The sequence below is a fragment of the Pristis pectinata genome, chromosome 11, assembly GCF_009764475.1.
Source record: "Pristis pectinata isolate sPriPec2 chromosome 11, sPriPec2.1.pri, whole genome shotgun sequence".
Taxonomy (NCBI): Eukaryota; Metazoa; Chordata; class Chondrichthyes; order Rhinopristiformes; family Pristidae; genus Pristis; species Pristis pectinata.
Genome location: NC_067415.1, coordinates 60,745,118 through 60,766,448, shown reverse-complemented (window position 1 = coordinate 60,766,448; position 21,331 = coordinate 60,745,118). Strand labels below are relative to the sequence as shown.

Sequence of the window (21,331 nt, the reverse complement as noted above, 5' to 3'; positions counted from 1 at the left end):
TTGTGACCCTACTATTTGAAAGAGAGGAGAGAAAATGGGGAATTATAGATTACCTGGCATCAGTGGTGGTGAAAATGCTAGAGTCCATTCTTAAAGAAGTAGTAACAGTTCAAATCAGTGACAGGATCAGTCAAAGTCAGCATGGATTTATGGAAGGTAAATCTTGCTTGACAAATTGAGTGGAATTTTTTGAGGATGTAACTGGTGAAGTGGATGAGGGACAACCAGTGGATGTGGCATATTGAAACTCTCAGAACACTTTAAAGCTCATAAGATTGAGAATAATGTACTGACTTGGACAAAGAATAGGTTGGCAACCAGGAAACAAGCAGTAGGAGTAAATAGGTCATTTTCCGAGTGGTAGGTAGTGACTCGTGGGGTACCATGGGGTTCCCTGTTTGGAAGCTAACTGTTTACTATATATATTAGTGATTTAGATGACAGAACTCAATATAATATCTTCAAGTTTGTGAACAACGCAAAACTGTTTGAGAGTATGAGCTGTGACGAAGATGTAGAGAAACCCCAGTGTGATTTGGACAATGGACTGAGTGGGCAAATGCATAGTTGTTGCAGTATAATGTGGATAAATATTAGTTTATCCACTTGGTGGTAAAGACAGAAAGGCAGATTATTATCTGAACAGAAGTGATTAGGAAATGAGGAAGGGATGCAGTGAAACCTGGGTGTCCTTGGACAATGGTCAGTAAAAGTAATCATGCAGATGGAGAAGTTAGAAGAATGAGGGAGGACCTCATTGCAACTTATCAAATCCTGGTGGGCCTGGATAAAGGTTGGTCTCTTCAGTCTGAAATATTAGCTGTTTCTCATCCCACAGATGCAGCCTGAACAGCTGAGTGTTTCCAGCATATTCTGTTTTTATTTTATAGGAAGGAACTTTGGAAGAGATTAGGCTATTCAGCCATAGAGTCATAGAGCAGTACAACACGGATACAGGTCCTTCAGCTCAACTGTGCCCACGGTGCCCACCCAGCTACTTCCAATTTCCTGCATTTGGCCCATATCCTTCTAAGCCCCGCCTCTCCATGTACCTATCAGCAGCTCCGGTGGATACACTTCTCTCCTTTAGGGCGACACAGTAGCGTAGCGGTTAGCACGACGCTATTACAGCGCCAGCCATCAGGGTTCGATTCCCATCACTGTTTGTTAGGAGTTTGTACGTTCTCCCGTGTCTGTGTGGGTTTCCTCCGGGTGCTCCGGTTTCCTCCCACATTGCAAAGATAGGTTAATTTGGGCTTAAAATGGGTGGTGCAGCCTTGTTGGGCCAGAAGGGCCTGTTACCACATTGTAAATAAAATAAAAAAATACTATTGTGCCTGCTGTAGCCACTTCCTCTGGCAGCTCATTCCATATACTCATCATCCTCTGGATGAAAAAGTTGCCCCTTAGATCCCTTTTAAATCTTTCCCCTCTCAATCTTTCCTCCCTTAACCTAAACCTATGCCCCTTAGTTTTGGACTCCCCTACCCTGGAGAAAAGACTGTTACCATCCACTTTATCTCTGCCTCTCATAATTTTAACCGTATTTCTATAAGATCGCCCCTTATTCTCCCACGTTTCCTCGAGCTTTTTATATTACTTAATTGTATCATGGGTAAACAGTATCTAAACTCCAGTAGCCAGGCTTGCTTTGATAACTTTTAATATTTTACAAAAATCATTCCATTTCAGTTTTGATTGACAGAGCTGCAACATATTTTGGAGGAAAGGGGACAATATTTCATGATCCTTAGTTGTGAAGAAGTGTTGGGAAGGGAATTATAGATGTGAGTGATTTAAGGAGAACTGTATGTATAAGGTATAAATATGTAGACAGCTATTACAGAGGCAGTAAATAATTTTTACTTACTGGTCAGTTTTTGAAAATGTTGTTTTAAATAAAAAAATTGCCTAAATGATAGGCCAGTAGGAGGCAGAAAAGGATGGGTGGAAAATCGTCACATGGGCCACATTCATTAAATACATGTGGGACAATAGCTAACACGAGGGGACATAATTTTAAGGTGATTGGAGGAAGATATAAGGGGGATGTCAGGGATAAGTTTTTTACACAGAGGGTGATGGGTGCGTGGCACGTACTGCCAGCAGATGTTGTGGGGGCAGATACATTGGGGACATTTAAGAGACTCTTAGATAGACATGTGAATGATAGAAAATAGGGAGCTATGTGGGAGGGAAGGGTTAGATAGATCTTAGAGCAGGATAAATGTCAGCACAACATTGTGAGCTGAAGGGCCTGTATTGTGCTGTAGTGTTCTATGTTCTATATGAAACAATAGCATTTGTGCGCCATACTCTGCTTTTGAAATACTGTTCAAGTGAGTTCAGTAAAGCTCTGGATAGAAAAATTGTTCATTTCTGAAATCTAGCACATGTAGTCTTGAATTCCTGACCTCAACCCACTTTCTACAAGGATAGATCTTGAAAATCTGTGCCAGCAATTCTAACTTGATTGGTAAATAAAACTCTCAGAGACTCAAGAGTTCCAGAATATTTCCTCGGCTGGTGAAGCAATGAGGTTGCAAAGTTATGGACATTTTTCTCCAAATGTTTTCATTAACTCTGGAAATCAGTGGGGAATAACTGAAAAGTACAAAAATATTTTAAATGTTGAAAGAAGATCATCTCATGAGCCCTAATGATCTTTTATCTCATACCTTGCACAAAGACTGATTTAAATAACATAACCTAATGAGCTATTTAATTAAATAAAGTACTTGTATTCGTGCAGCAACTTTCACTATTTCAGGATGTGCTATGGCCACTGAAGTGTAATCATTGTTTTGATGTACTGCAATAAGCAGCCAATTTGGACACAGAAAAGTCCCATAAGAGAAAACAGATATTAACAAAATTATTTATTTTTGGTGTTGGTTGAGAGAATATTGGAAAGGATGTCAAAGGGAAAAACCAAGTGGGACTGAAAATAGTGCTGTATACAGTCTTACATTAATCTGAGAGCACAGGCAGGCCCTTGGTTTTATGTCACATCAAAAATTTGTTTCTCTGGCAATGCAGTACTCCTTCAGTTCTGGACTGCATTGTTAGATTGAATTCTGCGCTCCACAGTTCTGGAGTGGGCTTGTAAAACTACAATGATCTAACCATTCGGAAATCCTGCTCACCTTGCTCACCAAGTAATGTTTCCTGCGCTCCCAAGTCACTGTGACCCCGGTTCCCACACACCCGACTCACTGTGGCCCCGGTTCCCACACACCCGACTCACTGTGGCCCCAGTTCCCACACTCTTGACTCACTGTGGCCCCAGTTCACACACTCCCGACTCACTGAGGCCCCAGTTCCCACACTCACGACTCACTGAGGCCCCAGTTCCCACACTCTTGACTCACTGTGGCCCCGGTTCACACACTCTCGACTCACTGAGGCCCCGGTCCCCACATTCCCGACTCACTGCGGCTCCAGTCCCCAACTCCTGACTCACTGTGGCCCCGGTTCCCACACTCCTGTCTCACTGTGGCCCTGGTTCCCAAACTCCCGACTCACTGAGGCCCTGGTTCCCACATTCCCGACTCACTGTGGCCCCAGCCCCCACACTCCTGACTCACTGTGGCCCCGGTTCCCACACTCCTGACTTGCTGTGGCCCCGGTTCCCACACTCTCGACTCACTGAGGCCCCAGTTCCCACACTCTTGACTCAATGTGGCCCCGGTTCACACACTCCCGACTCACTGTGGCCCCGGTTCCCACACTCCCGACTCACTGTGGCCCCGGTTCCCACACTCCCAACTCACTGTGGCCCCGGTTCCCACACTCCTGACTCACTGAGGCCTTGGTTCCCACAGTCCTGACTCACTGTAAGACAAGATATAGGAGCAGAGTTAGGCCATTCAGCCCATCGAGTCTGCTCCACCATTCGATCATGGTTGATTTATTTTTCCCCCTGAACCCAATTCTCCTGCTTTCTGCCTACAACCTTTGATGACCTTACTAGTCAAGAAACTATGATCATCTGCCTTAAATAAACCCAGCGACTTGGCCTCCACAGTCGTCTGTGGCAATGAATTCCAGATTCACCACATTCTGGCTAAAGAAATTCCTCCTCATCTCTGTTGTAAAGGGATGTCCTTCTATTCTGAGGCTGTCCTTTCTGGTCCTAGACTTTCCCACTACTGGAAACATCCTCTCCACATCCACTCTATCCAGGCCTTTCAATATTCGGTACATTTCGATGAGATCCCCCCTCATCCTTCTAAACTCCAGCAAGTATAGACCCAGAGCCATCAAATGCTCCTCATACATTAACCCCTTAATCTCTGGGATCATTCTTGTAAACCTCCTCTGGACCCCCTCCAACACCAGCTTATCCTTAGATATGGGGCTCAAAACTGCTCACAATACTCCCAATGTAGCCTGAAACCTTATCCTTCAACATACCTTTGCTCATTGCGGTCAAAAAGTTCTATTTTAACTTCATCAGTCCACAGGACTTGTTTCCAAAATGCATCAGGCTTGTCTAAATGTTCCTTTGGAAACTTCTGACGCTGAATTTTGTGGTGAGGACGTAGGAAAGTTTGGAGAAAAAAAGATGCAGAATTTCATAAAAAGAACACCTCTCCAACTGATAAGCACAGGGGTGGATTGATCATGCTTTGGGCTTGTGTTGCAGCCAGTGGCACGGGGAACATTTCACTGATAGAGGGAAGAATGAATTCAATTAAATACCAGCAAATTCTGGAAGCAAACATCACACTGTCTGTAAAAAAGCTGAAGATGAAAAGAGAATGGCTTCTATAAGAGGATACCGATCTAAAACACACCTCAAAATCCACAATGGACTACCTCAAGAGGCACAAGCTGAAGGTTTTGCCATGGCCCTCACAGTCCCTCGACCTAAACATTATCGAAAATCTGTGGACCTCAAGACAGCAGTGCATGCAAGACGGCCCAAGAATCTCGCAGAACTAGAAGTCCTTTGCAAGGAAGAATGCGTGAAAATCCCCCAAACAAGAATTGAAAGACTCTTAGATGTCTACAGAAAGCGTTTACAAGCTTTCTTAAAGGGGGTGTTACTAAGTACTGACATGCAGGGTGCCCAAACTTTTGTTTCGGGCCCTTTTCCTTTTTTTTAAAATTTAAAAAAAAATTTATTTACGGCATGGTAACAGGCCCTTCCATCCCACTGAGTCCGTGCTGCCCATTTTAAACCCAAATTAACCTACCAATACGTCTTTGGAATGTGGGAGGAAACCGGACCACCCGGAGGAAACCCACGCAGACACGGGAGAACATACAAACTCCTTACAGACAACGACAGGAATCGAACCCCGATCACTGGCGCTGTAATAGAGTCACGCTAACCGCTACGCTACCGTGCCACCCTTATTTACAGTGCTGCAGTTATTTTGAAACTGTAAAAAGTGGAAATAAAAAAGTAATCTTGCTTAAAATATTAAAAAATGTGTTATCTTTAACCTTATGCCTTTTGGAAATCAGGTCATCTTTTAGTTGCTTAGTTATTCACAGCAACAGAAATTTTGACCAGCGGTGCCCAAGCTTCTGCATGCCACTGTATAAAAAAAAGTGAGTATTGGTTTAAGGTAGAGGAAAGACTTTTAAAGGAGTTTCACAAGAAAGTTTTCTCACAGACAGTGCTTAATATCTAGAACATACTGCCAGAGGAGTTGGTTCTCTTGATTCTTTTGATTATTTCAATATCCAAACATCTATTAATTTCTGACTTGAATATAGTCAGCAACTGACCCTTCACAGCCCTCATGGACAGAGAACTCCAAACAACTCTCTGGGTGAAAAAAATTTCGACTGATCGCAGTCCTGAATAGCTGACACTTATTTTTTGACTCTGACTACTGGTTTCAAACACACCAGCCATTCTAGACATTATTCCTCTATCTACCCCATCAAGCCCTTTAAGAATTTTGTACGGCTAGAACAGATTACCTTTTCACCTCTCATCTTCTCAATAGGTAGGAAAGGTTTAGAGGGATATGGACCAAACACAGCAAATGGGACTAGCTTAGATGGGCATCTTGGTTTTCATGGACCAGTTAGGCCAAAGGGTCTGTTTCCATGCTTTATGACTCTATGACTCTTAACTCAAGAGAGCAGAGGCTCAGTCTGCTATATCCCTCCTGATCTACAGAAGCTTTTTACAGTGTGCTTTTATGATTCTTGTCAGAATACTCTGATGTTCTACTTCCCATTTTTATCAGACAGCACAGTGGCGCAGCTAGTGGAACTCCTACCTCACAGCTCCAGTGACCCAGGTTCAATCCTGACCTCTGGAGCTGTCCATGTGGCATTCTCCCTATAATTGTGTGGATTTCCTCTGGGTTCTCCAGCTTTGTCCAACATCCCAAATTTGTGTGGCTGACAGTTAATTGGCCACTGTAAATTGCCCTTATTATGTAGGCAAGTGGTAGAAACGGGAGGGGAATGTGGGGAGAAAGAAGTGGGATGGGTGTAGACAGGGTGCTTGATGGTTGATGCAGAGCTGCTTGGTTGAAAGGGCTGTTTCCGTGTTATTTGACTCTGCTTCCTGATCAATGTCTTTGTTCGGATTTGCTGAATCCTAAGTTTTTGCAAACCTCAGGATTATTGCTTTTTTGATAATGTTATGAGCCTTTTCCTTTCATCCAATACTATTCTTAATTTCTCTTGATAGCCATATTGGGCCGTATTTTCAGTTGGGCTTTAAGTGCCTTAGAAGTTTATATATTTACTATAATCTATGCATTAATACTTTAAATGTCATCCATTGTTGGTTAACTGTGATATCTTTTAATGTAATTTCCCAATCTACCACAACAACTCATGGCTCATATCTTCGATTAGATTTATGATACAGGTTTCAGATTTTTATATACAATTCCATCATCTAATGGTCACTCTTTCCCAAAGGCCCCTTAAGTACAAATTATTGATTAATCCTTTTTGATTACACAGTACTAATCTAAAATAGTCTTTTCTTCATTGATTTCTTAACAATGGTGCAGCTAGCTGATCTGCTGCCTTACAGCTCTAGTGACCCAGGTTCAGTCCTGACCTCCAGTGTTGTCTGTGTGGAGTTTGCCCATTCTCCCGTGATTGCGTATGTTTCCTCCAGGTGCTCTAGTTTTCTCCCACATACCAAAGACGTGCGAGTTTGTAGGTTGATTGGCTATTGGGAATTGCCCTGGTAAATGGCAGAATCCGGGGGGATTTGATGGGAATGCAGGGAGAAGCGATTATAGGAGAAAAAACTAGTAGGGAAATGGGACTGCTTTGTGAGCCACCACAGATTTGATGAGCTGAATGTTCTCCTATATCATATGGAAAGATGGGAATATAAATATCTAGAAAACCATTTCTTACACACTCTATTCACTCAGCTGCCACACTATTACTGCCAGTTTACTTTGTCCTGTCCATATGTAGATTAAATTCCCTTGTGATTATTGCATTATCATTATCATTACTGTAGGTCCTTTCACAACATTTAAAAAAGTATCTGGGTGAGCACTTGAATTACCAAGCCATAGAAGGTTGGAAAATGGGATTAGTATAGATGGGTACACATGAGACTGCAGAGGCTGGAACTTGGAGTCTGCTGGAAGAACTCAGTGGGACGAGTAGCAACTGTGGGGGATTGAAACACTACATCAGGGCAGAGTGTGGAAAGGGAAGATAGCAAGTATAAAGAGGAGAGGGGGAATGGTGGGACAATACGTGATTGGTGGACCACAGATGGGTGAAGGATGATGGGCAGGTGGAGCCATGTGGGGGGAGGGGAGGGTGAAAATGGAGAAGGAGGGTGATAAGCAGGAATACAAAGGCTGGAATCTGACAAGTAAGCAAGGTGCTAATGGGAACCATTAGGGGAGAGGTGTAAAGCAGATGGAACAAGAACCAGATGGGGGAGGGGGGCGGTGGAGCTGGTGGGTGAAATGTGTGGGAAGTAGGTGGATATGGGAAGGGCAGAGGACAACAAGGGGAGATGGGGGGGGGTGTGGAACAGGAGGAGGATATGGGAAAGGGAACAAAAATGGAATGATCAGAGGTGGATTGGAAGGAGAAAGGGGGGTGGGGCAGATGGAGAGGGAACACAGGAGGGAAGGGTTACCTGAAATTGGAAAGTTTAGTGTTCACGCCATTGGGTTGTAGACTGCCCAGGTGGAATGTGAAGTGTTGTTCCTGAAGTTTATGTTGGGCGTCACCCTGACAGTGGAGAAGGCCAAGGGTGGACAGATTGGAATGGGAAGGGGAGTTTAAATGGCAAGCAGCTAGGAGCTTGAGATGGCCAATGTGGACAGAGTGCAGGCGCTCTGCAAATCAGTCGCCCTGTTTTGCTTGGTCTGGACCTTCTCAGCACCCTTCACCAGCTGTCTCCATCTTCACCCTCCCCTCCCCTGCCTGGCTCCATCTGCCTCTTTTCCTGCCTGCCTATGTCTCTAACTTCACCCTCCTACTCCCCCACCTGGCTCCATCTGCCCATCCTTCACCCACCTGTAGTCTGCCAATGTCCCTGGCCCCTGTCCCACCACTCCCCCTCTCCTCTTTAAACTGGCTATTCTCCCTCTCCACTCTCAGTCCTGACGCAGGGCTTCAATCTGAAATGTGGACAATTCTTTTTCTTCATAGATGCTGCTCAACATGCTGAGTTCATTCAGCAGATTGTTTTTAGCTTTAGTATAAATGGGTACTTGATGGTCAGCATGGACATGCTGGGCTGAAGGGCCTATTTCTGTGCTCTATGAAGGGCCTATTTCTTGGTGTCAGTGATTCATCCCTCTTTTTGAATAAAGACATTTCTCCTCATCAATGCTTAACCTTTTTGAAGGGAAATACATGAAAATATTTACAAACTTGTTCAGCCTTTTTGCATGATCTCCAAGTGAGATTTTAATGACAATTGATCTATACTTACACTTCAGCAAACTCTCTGGCCTTAATACACTCAATTTAAAAAGTTCCTTCCAATTTTATTGTGCAGATATGTTGAAGTATAAGGTCTTAGAAATCTGATTGCTCTGGAAAAATATTCAGTGATTAGGATTGTGATGTACATGGGACCCAAACCAGTTGATACGGGTCATTTTCGTATCTAAAATTCATACATGTAGTTCATAAAATTATTGCAGTGTTTAATAAGTGTTATGCACTTATTTAATTTGCACATTATCACACATTCTCGGGGAGTAATTTCTAGAGTTTCTAACAACAGCTGAAACTAATTGCCCCCGAGTGAAGTTATGTCTGCACCTTTATATGTCAGGTGCTCTGTACCAACAAACACGGGAAGCTCGGGAAGCCTTAGCAACAGCAACGGCAATGGCAGTGGCAATGGCAATGATAAGGAAACCCAATCCTTTCTATCAACAGGAGGCAAAAATCGGGAGCTCAAGCCCTGGGACACTTACCAAAGTGACAGTCAGAAGATGTTGCCAGAAAGATCACATCTAGGAACAATGCTGCAAGAAGTTTAATGACCCAGCTCACATGATTAAAATAAATGAACACAACATATTCCATCAACCAACAATGACACCTCCACATACCCATATGACTTGCTCCACTCTGCTGACAACAATTTCTATCAGTCACCACTTGCAACTAAGCATTCATCTCTTCCACCATGCACACAAGGTAAAGGAGAATCCTGAGAGATTCTATAAGTATATTAAGAGCAAAAGGGTAATTAGTGAGAGAATAGTGCCCTTTAAGGATCAATGGGGTCATCCATGGGTGGAACCACAGAAGATGAGCAAGGTTTTAAATGAATATTTCTCATCTGTATTTACCATGGAGAAGCTCATGGAAGCTAGGGAAGTCAGCAAAAAGAACAGTGATGTCCTGAAACATATCAATATTACAAAAGAGGAGGTGTTTGTATTCTTGAGGAGTATAAAAGTGAATAAATCCCCAGGGCCTGACCAAGTGTACCCAAGGACATGATGGGAAGCAAGAGAAGAAATTTCTGGAGACCTGGCAGATATTTTTGTACCTCAACTGTCCACCGGTGAGATACCTGAAGACTGGAGGGTGGCTAAGAAGGGCTGCAAGGACAAGCCAGGGAACTACAGGCCAGTGGTGGGTAAGTTGCTGAAGGGAATTCTGAGAGATGGGACCTATCTGCATTTGTTAAGGCAAGACCGATTAGGGATAGTCAACATCGTTTTGTGCATAGGAAATTGTGCCTCACAATTTGAGTTTTTTGAAAATGTGAGCAAGAAGGTTGACAAGGGCAGGAGGGTAGACATTGTCTATGTGGACTTCAGCAAGGCTTTTGACAAGGTTCCTGCATGGAAGGCTCATTCAGAAGGTGAAATTACATGGGATCCAGGTGGAGCTAGCTAATTAGATACAAAATTGGCTTGGTGGAAGGAGTCAGAGGGTGGTAGTGGAGGGTTGTTTTTCAGATTGGAGGCCCGTTACTAGCAGTGTACCACAGGGATCAGTGCTGGTTCCCTTGCTGTTTGTCATATTTGACACCAAAATTGGTGGTATAGTGGACAGTGAAGAAGGTTGCCTAAGTTTACAACAGGATCCATATCAACTGGGGAAGTGGGCAAAGACAAGTGTGAAGTGATGCTTTTTGGGAAGTTAAACAAGGGCAGGACCTGCACAGTAAATGACAGGGTCCTGGAGAGTGTTGTAGAACAGAGAGTCCTAGTGGTACAAGTAAACAGTAAATGGCGACACAAGGTAGATGAAGTGGTGAATAAGCTGTGTGATATGCTTTCTTTCATCGGATGGGGCATTGAGTATAAGAGTTGGGATGTCTTGTTACAGCTGTATTGGATGTTGGTGAGACCACACCTGAAATATTGTGGGCAGTTCTGCTAGAGGAAGGATGTGATTAAGCTAGAGCGGGTGCAGAAAAGATACACAACACTGTTGCTGGAACTGGAAGGCTTGAGATATAAGGAGAGACTGGATAGGCTGGAACTGTTTTCCTTGGAGCGAAGGAGGCTGAGGAGAGACCTTATAGAGGTTTGTAAGATCATGGTGGATATAGATAAGGTGGATGGTCAGTCTTTTTCTGGAGTTGAAAACTAGAGGGCATGGATTTAAGGTGAGATGGGAAAGATTTAAAGGGGACCGAAGAGGCAGGACTTTTTTACACAGAGGCTGGTGAGTGCATGCAATGAGCTGCCAAAGGAAGTAGTAGCAGTGGGTACGATTACAACGTTTAAGTGTGGCTGGGAAGATAGTAAGACCACTCAAGATTAAAGGATGGAATTTATGCCTGGAGTCAAAGGATGTGGGCAAGTTACTAAACGAGTACTTCACATCAGAATTCACCAAGGAGAAAGACGTGGAAGACAGTGAGATCAGGGAGGGGTATGCTGATATTCTCGGGCACGTTAGGATCAAGAAGAAGAAGGTGCTGGGTGTATTGAGATAAATCCTCAGGGATGTGATGTGATCCTGATGTGATCTATCCTAGGTTATTGAGAAATGCAAGAGAGGAGATTGTTGGGGCATTGACAGACAACTTTATATCCTCTCTAGTCACTGGAGGTCCCAGAGGACTTGAGAGTAGCCATTGTTGTTCCTTTATTTAAGAAGGGCAAAAGGAATAACCAATATTATAGGCCAGTGAGCCCCATATCACTGCCTCATATATGACAGGGAAGCTGTTGGAGAGGATTCTTAGGATTAGGATTTACTCATATCTGGAAAATCATGACCTTATTAGGGACAGTCAGCATGGTTTTGTGCGGGACAGGTCATACCTAACAAACAATTGAGTTTTCTGAGGAGGTGCTGACAATGATTGATGAGGATCGGGCAGAGGATGTTGTCTACATGGACTTCAGTCAAGTTTTTGACAAGGTCCCTTGCATTTGACTGATCCAGAAGATGAAGGCAGACTGGATTCAAAATTGGCTTGGATCAGTGCTGGGACCACTGTTGTCTGTGATATATGTAAATGACTTAGACGAAAATGTGGGTGGGCTGATTAGTAAGTTTGCAAGTGACACAAAAATTGGTGGAGCTGCAGACAGTGAAGAAAGTTGTCAAAGGATTCAGCAGGATATTGAGCAGTTGGAAATGTGGGCAGAGAAATGGCAGATGGAGTTTCATCCAGACAAGTGTGCCTAGAGAGTCAGCCCTCACAACACTAATCTTGGGTGTCTGGGTTCTCTATCCTCAGAAGCTTTTAGATGATCCACGTGAATTACTTTGTCTCAGTAAAGGTGTTTGAACAGTCAGATGTGTCTTGTAAACTTGTAAATTACCGTGTGTTCCCATAGTAAACATTTAATTCAATGGAGTCATTTGTCATACACAGAATATCGAAGGAATATTGAAGGAAACAATGTCATTGCTGCTATTGAAATTGTATTGAATCACACGCTGTTATCTTTGTTCTTAAGATTATCAAAATTCAATGCATTTTGCATTCAGGTAGATTCTACTGAGGGTGCCTCCAAGAAAGTGCCTGCCTGTTGTGATGAATAAAGACCTTTTACATCCACCAGCTTTGGTCTCCGGTGCCTTAGTCACAGTCACAACAATGACACACTGACATACATTCTCTGCTATTCTTCCTTTGTTCTTGCAGAAGAAGTTGGCATACAACCACCCTCAGTGGCAGTAACCCTACGGCAGCCTCTGCTATTCTACATAATCAGTGGGCTGGAGGAAAGGGCATTGGTAATCACAGAGTGAGTCACCACATAGAATGTAGCCAATGCAGTCTGCAGATCATTGAAGATAATGGTGTGTTTAGATCTAATCATTGTTCCCAATGATCCCATAATCTCTTGTCTGCAAATGCAATTGTCTTAAGCTTTGCCTGCCTGTTCCCTGAGCATCAAGTAACCTTTATCCCTCTCTCTGATCAGAAAGGCAAGAAATACATGGCTGCTGAGCACGAAGATTGTAAAGAAGAAATGAATTGTGATTCCATTCAAGGCTTGGAACTCCCTGTTCAGATACTGCTGCTCTATGATCAGTAGTTTAGACAGAGGATCTTCAGGCAGTCAGTCAACATGAAAGAGTCCTGAAAGGGGAAAGGCTAGTAAGCATGTTAGTAACCTGGAGGGCATGTCACTAATCAGCTTAGTTTGGAGCACCTGGATTAGAAATATGACGGGGTAGCCTTTAAGGCTTGCACATTGAAATGCTTGCAGCAATATCAGGATTGTTTGAATGCCTGTATGAAATGTTTGGGAGAATTGCAGAGGCCAACTTGTACAGGGCTTTGTGTAGTTCTTGGAATCCATCCTTTCTTATATGGAATGGTGGGAGGCTGCAGGTTGATATTTGATGTGTCTTCTAGAGGCTGAGGCCTCAAATGTTCATTGGAGCACAGGTTCATTGACCTGCCGAGTATTTTGAGCAGCTTCCATTTTTATTAATCATGCATTTTTTTATATTAACTTTGCATCTAAAAATATTCTTTTGTCTGAGTAAGGTCTACATGATTTGTGTTCTGGTGAACAAGAGGAGAGGAAACAAGAATTTTCTATTTGGCTTCCTGTTTATTCTTGATCACTTTTGTGATGTGGGAGTTACAAAGAGGTCAGCATACAATGATGATCCTTTAATTGGCATTGAAGGTGGTAAAGAATCAATTTTCTTACCCATATTTGGTGAAGGAACATCCACAGTATCATTAAGTAGGGAGCTCTAAACTTATGTCTCAGTGACCGAGGCAAGATGGAGTATGACTTGGAACCCACTCTCCAAGTCATTGCCTCCTTTGTCCCATTATATGGTTAAGATCATGGTCTTTCCTTGCACTGCTAACAAAGCCTTGGTGACTCTCATTTTGTACATTGCACACCATACAGCCATGCTGAAATAGTGGTAGACAGGTGGATGCATCGATGGTTGATGGGCATAGCTGGTTGGTCATGTGTGAAGTCACATATCTCAAGGTAGTTGCAGCCATTGTTGTTAAGTCAAGTGGAAAATATTCTTCAGCAAACTTGACTTGTGTTTTGTGAATGACAGAAAATGACAGAAAAGCTTTGTGATATTAGGGATTGAGTCCTCCATTGTCGAACATGCAGCCTTCTCTGTGCCCCTGCAGTCATGGTAATTTATCGCTTGGTTCAGGTTAATTTATGGTCAATCTTGATCAGGATTGCAATGATGATGGACCAGGCAATAGTAATGCAATTGATTGTAAAGGGGAAGTGGCTGCAGATGATCATTGATGGGCATTTGCCATATTAATTGAAGTCAAAATGTTGTCAAGGTCTTGCTGTACTGTGGACAAAATTTGACCATTTATTGGAACCCTGAATTCCTGGAGTGGGGACCTCAGGTGAAATATAAGACAATTAGGGACCTCTGTCAGGACAACTTGAAAGAGCTTCTTGCAGTAGCTGCCAGCCTTCCTGTCCTTTCCCTCTTTCACGCCCTACTCCTCTTCTTCGTCCCAACTGTGTTGGTGCTGTGACCACAGTGTGACCAAGTCATGGTGGATGCAGCACACAATGAGGAGTGGGGAATCATCTTTGGAAGGTACTGTGGGGTGCACTATGATTAGCCCAAGAACAAAATCTGGTTGATGGTCTTGATGATTTTTCCTGCAATCTTCCTTGATATTCTATACCTCTCATTATAACTGAACTCTCCCATACTTACAGGAGCTTCTGCAGGAATGAAAAGCCATGAATCTTGGCTAAATCCCTTTCCCCAAGAACCATACAGTGATCTTGTGCGATGATTGAAATATGGTGGCCAAAACTGACTGTGTCAGAATAAAGGTGTCAGGCAAACTTTCTGCGTGCACAACGTTGATGTATGAAGAACTTTTGGCTCTGGTCACAAATTACATATATGTTCAGAGAATGAAAGCCTTTTCTTCTTGAAAACAAAGTCATAGTTAGAATCTTGAATATATATAATTCTATGTGTGCAGTCTATTGCTCTCTGCACTCCTGAGAAGTCACATTTTGGGCCAATTCATCCACCTGTATAGTGGTGGACAGCGAACTGCAGAATATGACAAATAGGGATTTAATATCCAATGTCAGCTGCATTGCCTGAGATAATCTGGAGGTTAGGAAGTTTAGGGCCAATAGGACATTCACTTCTACAACAAAGTATGGGTGCCATGGTGATACAGGAGACTGCAGATGCTGGAATCTGGAGAAACACACAAAATGCTGGAGGAACAGCAGGTCAGGCAGCATCTATGGAGGGAAACTGACAGTCGACTTTTGCCAAATGCCAACACCTGAAACACTGACTGTTCATTTCCCTCCATGGATGCTGCCTGACCTGCTGAATTCTTCCAGCATTTTGTGTGGGTGCTTTGGCTGCAGATCTAACATAACCAGGTATCAGGTCTCACTGACCATTTCTTTTCAAAATCTCAGCCTCTGTACATTTGGTCCTCTGTTCGGGGAGGTAGAAGTTGACTGGCTCTGCCAGCACCGTTTTGTACTGCAGAAAATGTTCTCATAGATAAGCAGCAGTAGAGGAATTTGCCTTTTAATACCAACACTAATGACATGCAAGAGTACTGACTACCAGTTGAAGTCAAGGCAACTGAATGTGTGAAGATGAGTACAATGCATTAATTGCCAGAGATGAATTTCTCCTTCTAATTCCAAGAAAACTAATGTGTCAGTTGTTTGGAGAAATTGCCAGACATTTTGAAATTAATGCAAAAATTGTTATTGTTACTTAATTGCAATGAAACTTTTGAACCATGGAAATATTTGGAATTCTAATGGTTGGAGCATTATGATGAGAAAAGGTAAATTTATATTTTTCTTTTGTTTGCACTTCTCTCAGGTAAACTTGTAAAACTGTCAAACAGCTTCCCATTGGGAGAGGGCATTTGAATGTATTTGATAAACCATTTCTTTTTGAAGAGAGAGAGACCAGGTCAATATTTTTTCAGCAATCAGTTGTCTCAACAAGGAGTTTTATTTCCATTTGTCAATGCTGTTTGTGGAATTTGCCTGTGTACGTATTGCCCTGCATATTCATCAGTGATTCACTTTCAAAGTAACTAAGTGTCATAAGGATCCTTATGAGTCCACATTTTTATACATGTCTACAAGTTTGTACTTACCTATTCCAGAAGGACAATTTATTTTTAAAACAATAACTTTTCTAATGCTTCCCAATTAACTGCTTGTTATAAATAGAATGAAAGAAGCTGTATTTACATCACATCTTACATGACCACTGAGTGCCTCAAATTGTTTTACATTCATTATAGTCATGGTTGCAGTAGAGCAAAATGCAGCCACTTCTGCCAGTTTGTGCATAAAATCCCACACACACCAAATATAGAACAAGATGGCATGCTTTTCTGAAGTTCATTCACTGATAAGTGTCAGTTAGGACATGAAGGGAGGTCCTCCTGCTCATTGAGTAGCGCTGTGGTGTCTTTTACATCCACTGGAAAGCACAAACATCTCATACAAAGGACAAAATTCATGCCTGTACTGAAGAGTCAACCTGGATTATGTGCTTGAGTATCTGGAGTGGGGCTTCAATACTTAACCAGTCTCAGATATAGCACAGCTAAGATCAATAGCCGTACTTATGGATAGAAAAGTCTCCATACCCCAATCCCCGCCCCACTGTCAATTTGCTGAACCTTTTAGATTTATTGTACAAAAGGTAAAAATACTTACTGGTTTGCTCCCGTATCTTTCTTCCTGCTGCTGATTTTCGCAGAAGACTTCTTCCTGAGCTGAAAAGACTGCTCAGCTCATCAAGTGGGCTGGTGATAGGTCTGGAGATAGTGGAAGAGTAAGGTAATAGTGACACATTCCCTGTAGAAGAGGAAATGTGCTTCCCAGTTTCTGTCCTGCAGGTTTTTACTGGTGAGGAAGGTAATCTGGTGGAGTTTGTAGATGAGGCTCCTCCTTGGAAGGGATTAGGTTTCTGTGAAATTTTGGGAACATCGGTGCTTGAAGCTAATTTTCCTGAACTGGCAAAACAAGATGTGGAAATATCTGGTGGGAAAATAAAGTGTGTAGTTGGCTTATAAGGTGGAGTTGGAATTAATGGAAGAGGAGGAGTGGTTGGGGGTGGAGACATCTTTCCTGATACACTGAACACACCCAGTCCAGGAGAAGTTGGTGGCTCATTTTCTCCTTTTTGATGGCTTGAAAATAATTGTGGAGATGAGGGTGATATTTCATCTGATTGCACAGGGTAACTCAGGTTGGTTTCCAGTACTGGTAACCTTTTCACCTCAAGGGGTGTAAGTGGGGATTCATCAGAGGCAGGGGAACACTGCACTGGTGTCGGAGGGAATACCAGCAATGGGGGTCTGTGTGGGAGGAGGTTTGGAAATGGTGGCGGAATGTCACATACTAATTCTTTGCAGCCTGTCATGATGGGGCTGCCTGTTCTAAAATCGTCAGGCAATGTTGGCGTTTTTCTTTCAGAACCAGGTGGAGGACAAGCTGCCTCATTTAAAAAGTTAGAAGAACTTGAGCTGTCTTCCAGCAAACAGTATTTCATCTCTTCATAAACAGATTCTCCTTGATCAGGACTTTCCACCTCCACCAGATAATTCCCACCTGCTCCTCCGGCTCCACCCATTTCAATATAAACTGGCTCAATGTCCTCTTTGTGTGACAGATGGAGACTCATCATGCCATATTGGGGCCCATCAGCAGATGCGGCACGTTGAATAGTTCCAGTGATTGGAGCTGCTTTAGTCATTGTGCAAGTGAATTTAAGTGCAGATGGCTTCCTTACGTAAATCTCTTCATAGGAACCCGTCAGTCTGGTGTTGGGGCTTCTTTTAGGCTTTGGTGGAGGAATCTTTTTCATTGTGCTGTAATCATCACTGTGCGGTCTTGGCTTAGTCAAAACTGTGGATGAAAGGAATAAAAAAGGTTAGGCCAGTTGAAAAGTGATTATTTTACATCCTCTGTTCCCTCTTTACTGAAATCTGGATATTTCCTCCACTGAGCCAGGACATTGTGCACAATGGTGCAGCTAGCCTCAGCACCGGAGACCAAGCTTCAATCCTGACCTCGGGTGCTGGCTGTGTAGAGTCTGCACACTCTCCATATAACTGCATGAGTTTCCTCTGGGTGTTCTGGTTTCCTCCCATATCCCAAAGGTGTGTGGGTTGGTAGGTTAATTGGCCACAGTAAATTGTCCCCTGCATGCAGATGAGTGGTGGAATCTGGGGGGAGTTAAAGAGAATGTGAGGAGAATAAAAATGGGATTAATATAGGATTTGTGTAAAAATATGGTTATTGATGGATGGCGTGGGCTCCATAGTCCGAAGGGCCTGCTTTCCATGCTATATCTCTTTAAGACTCTTATGCCTCTATGACTGTTGGTTCAAATCCCATTCCAGAGACTTGGGCAAAAAATTTGCACTGAGATGCTGGTACAAAACTAGCAAGAGCTGAACAGTCAAAAGTATGATCTTTCAGATGCATGTAAAAGATTCAGTGACACTATTTCAGAAGTAGGCAGTCATCCCCAATGTCCTGATCAATAATCATACCGCAATTAAAATCTTTAAACAATCTAATTATTATCACATTGTAGTTTGTAAGAACTTCTGTGCACAAAGTGTGTGTTTCATAAATTGTAGCAGGTCATAGCAGTCACTATATTTCGGAAGTATTTCATAAGCTAGAGCATATGGGATGTCCTGAGGTTGTGAAAGTCACTATGAAAATCCATGTCCTTTTTTCCTTTCCTCTCAGCCTCATTCTCTTGAGCTCTTTGATAATCTTGGGGGCCATAATCATTGAATCACAGAAAGTTTACAGCACAGGAAGATGTCATTTAGTCCAGTTCTGTGCAAGCACAATTCAGTTAATCCCTCTCCCCATAGCCCAAGGAAAGTTTTAGCCAGTGATCTTGGATTTCAACACGATGCGTGGTTGGTATTGGTGGAACATTACAGCCAATCCAGCTCTTGTTTATATTTGAGGTCCAGACCTTTTCCACAAAATGTTTTATGTACTATCAGGTGTAGAAAGCCTGGCTAATTTTCTCCTGCTTGATTAAATCTCCCTTTGATAGATTATTATCATACAGTTTCTGTGAATTAAAGAATAATTTCCAACATTGTAAATTGAAGTTGTTTTATTTTTAAGGTTGAGGTTCTGACTGGAAAGATTTCTCACACCATTGTGCAAGAGATGAAAAGCAGGAGAGCTGAGCCAGATGCAGGGAAGGCAGCTGGAAGGAAGCCAGCACTGTGACTTATGATCAGAGCATGTAGCAGGTTGGGAAATTCAATCTATACCGGCAAGTGGTTTGTTAAAAAAAACGTAAATTGAATTTAATGTTTAAAAAAGGTAAAGTTAAGAAAGACCCACAGTACAGAGTAACAATCAGAGGCTATAACCCAGAGCATGAGGCATACTTTTCATAAATTAAACCTGATAAATCTGATGGGCCTGGTATTCATATTAGTGCATGCATAACCTCTCTTCTATTTTACTTCCAGGCCCACTTATCCTGCCCACTTCAGAATCCATATTTAAACAGAAGTAGGAACAGTGATCTTCAGTCCAAACAGAAAAAATATCTATTATTAAAAAGGTTCCTTTCAGGTCCAGTGTAATGTGGGACCACTAGAACTGATGTAGCTCAGATATTGATTTTTCTATGATGCCTGTGGTAGAGTTTCTGATGGAAGGTGATTGAGAAAAAATGTGAAACAAGAGATATTTGCTTGAGATGATTGTGAGTAACGATAACATTCAATCAGCAAAGAGAAAAATACAGGTAATTGACTAAAATAAATGCTCTCATATTTCACATTAAATTCAAAAGATTTATGTTCATCTACATTTGTTGTTTGATCTTGGAGCAATTTGTGCCCTCAGTGAATGTTTGCAATGGAAACATTTCTTACACCTTCACTGGCACTGAAGCAAAACCACTCCACACAAAAAAAACACAACATGCTCTAATAAAGAGCACTGGAAGAAAATTAGGTTCAGCTTTTTTTTTGTCATTTGGATTTGTTATTTGCTGACAATGCCTTAGTTTTTGAGATTACTTACCTTGTAGTGGCTAGCTACACTACTATAGAAAAAAGACACGGAATCTGTTGCTTGGAGTCAGAAGTCGATTGCTCGACAGGGGCGCGGTGCACCTTTTAATCCCGAAAACTCTTTTCTGTGCTTCAGTTCCCGCGTAGACTTCAAGCATGGGTCACCTGACCTTCCCGCGTGTGGGCTTTCCTAGCCCAACGATGGAGAAGAAGGAGGGCCCCGCACTATCCTGGGTTGGGGCCTCCGACGACGCTTGTGATCTCGGGAGCCGGTTCGATACCGGTAAGGTGAGTCGCCACATAACCACCCCCCCCCCCCCCCGACCCCAGAACCGGCAATACCGTCGCGAAAGCCAAAATTAAGTAAACTATGACTTGGGTGGCCTGCCCCTGAGTCGTGCTCGCTGGACCACTACTGGCTGGTCCAGGTCTAAATGAGCCGGCTTCAGCCAGTCAACTGTTAAAACCTCCTCGCACCTCCCAATGTCCAGCACAAATGTAGCCCATTGTTCTTGACGACCTGGAATAGCTCTTCGTACAGCCGCTGCAGCGGTGTTTGGTGCGCGCCCCTCCTGACAAAGACAAACTTACAGTCTCGGAGGGATGTCGGCATACGGGTCGGGGCCTGTCCGTGTCACGACGTGTGTATCAGGGCCAGGTTGCCAATCTGCTCGCGCAGCCAGTCGAGGGTCGCAGCAGGTTCTTTCTCTGTCCCCCGAGGGGCTGGTAGGAACTTGCCCGGGACGACCAAGGGCATTCCGTAGACCATCTCCACGGACGAGGCATGCAGGTCCTCTTTTGGTGCGGTACGTATCCCCAGCAGGACCCAGGGGAGTTCGTCCACCCAGTTGGGCCCCTTAAGGCGGGCCATGAGTGCCGACTTCAGGTGTCAATGGAACCTCTCCCAGCCCATTGGATTGCAGATGATAGGCGGTGGTGAGGTGGATCTGGGAACCTCACAAGTCGGCGACAGCAGACCACAGGCCAGAGGTGAATTGGGCTCCCCTGTCTGAGGTGATATGTGCCAGGACACCGAAACAGGCCACTCAAGTTGACAAAAGGGCCTGTGCACAGGACTGGGCGGAGGTGTCCGCGAGGGGATTGGCTTCGGGCCAGTGGGTAAAGCGGTCGACAATCGCGAGGAGGTACCGCGCTCCTCGGGAGACTGGGAGGGGACCGACAAGATCAACGTGGATATGGTCGAACCTCCGGTGGGTAGGTTGAAAGTCCTGCAGAGGCGCCTTGACATGCTGTTGTACTTTTGAGGTTTGGCAGTGTGTGCAGGACCGGGCCCATTCGGAAACCTGTTTACCTAGGCCATGCCAGACGAACTTGTCGGACACCATCCGGACAGTAGTCCGAATGGATGGGTGTGCCAGG

The 21,331-nt window shown here is 43.5% G+C and overlaps 1 protein-coding gene across 1 annotated transcript in view; it reads right to left on the bottom strand.

Annotated features, from left to right (window-relative positions):
- myo16 (myosin XVI) overlaps window positions 1–21,331 on the bottom strand; it is a 438,207-nt gene that overhangs the window by 17,607 nt on the left and 399,269 nt on the right. Inside the window, exon 31 of the mRNA XM_052025545.1 lies at window positions 16,599–17,792. Within this exon, the coding sequence (XP_051881505.1) occupies window positions 16,599–17,792 (1,194 nt within the window). The remainder of the gene's footprint in view (window positions 1–16,598; window positions 17,793–21,331) is intronic.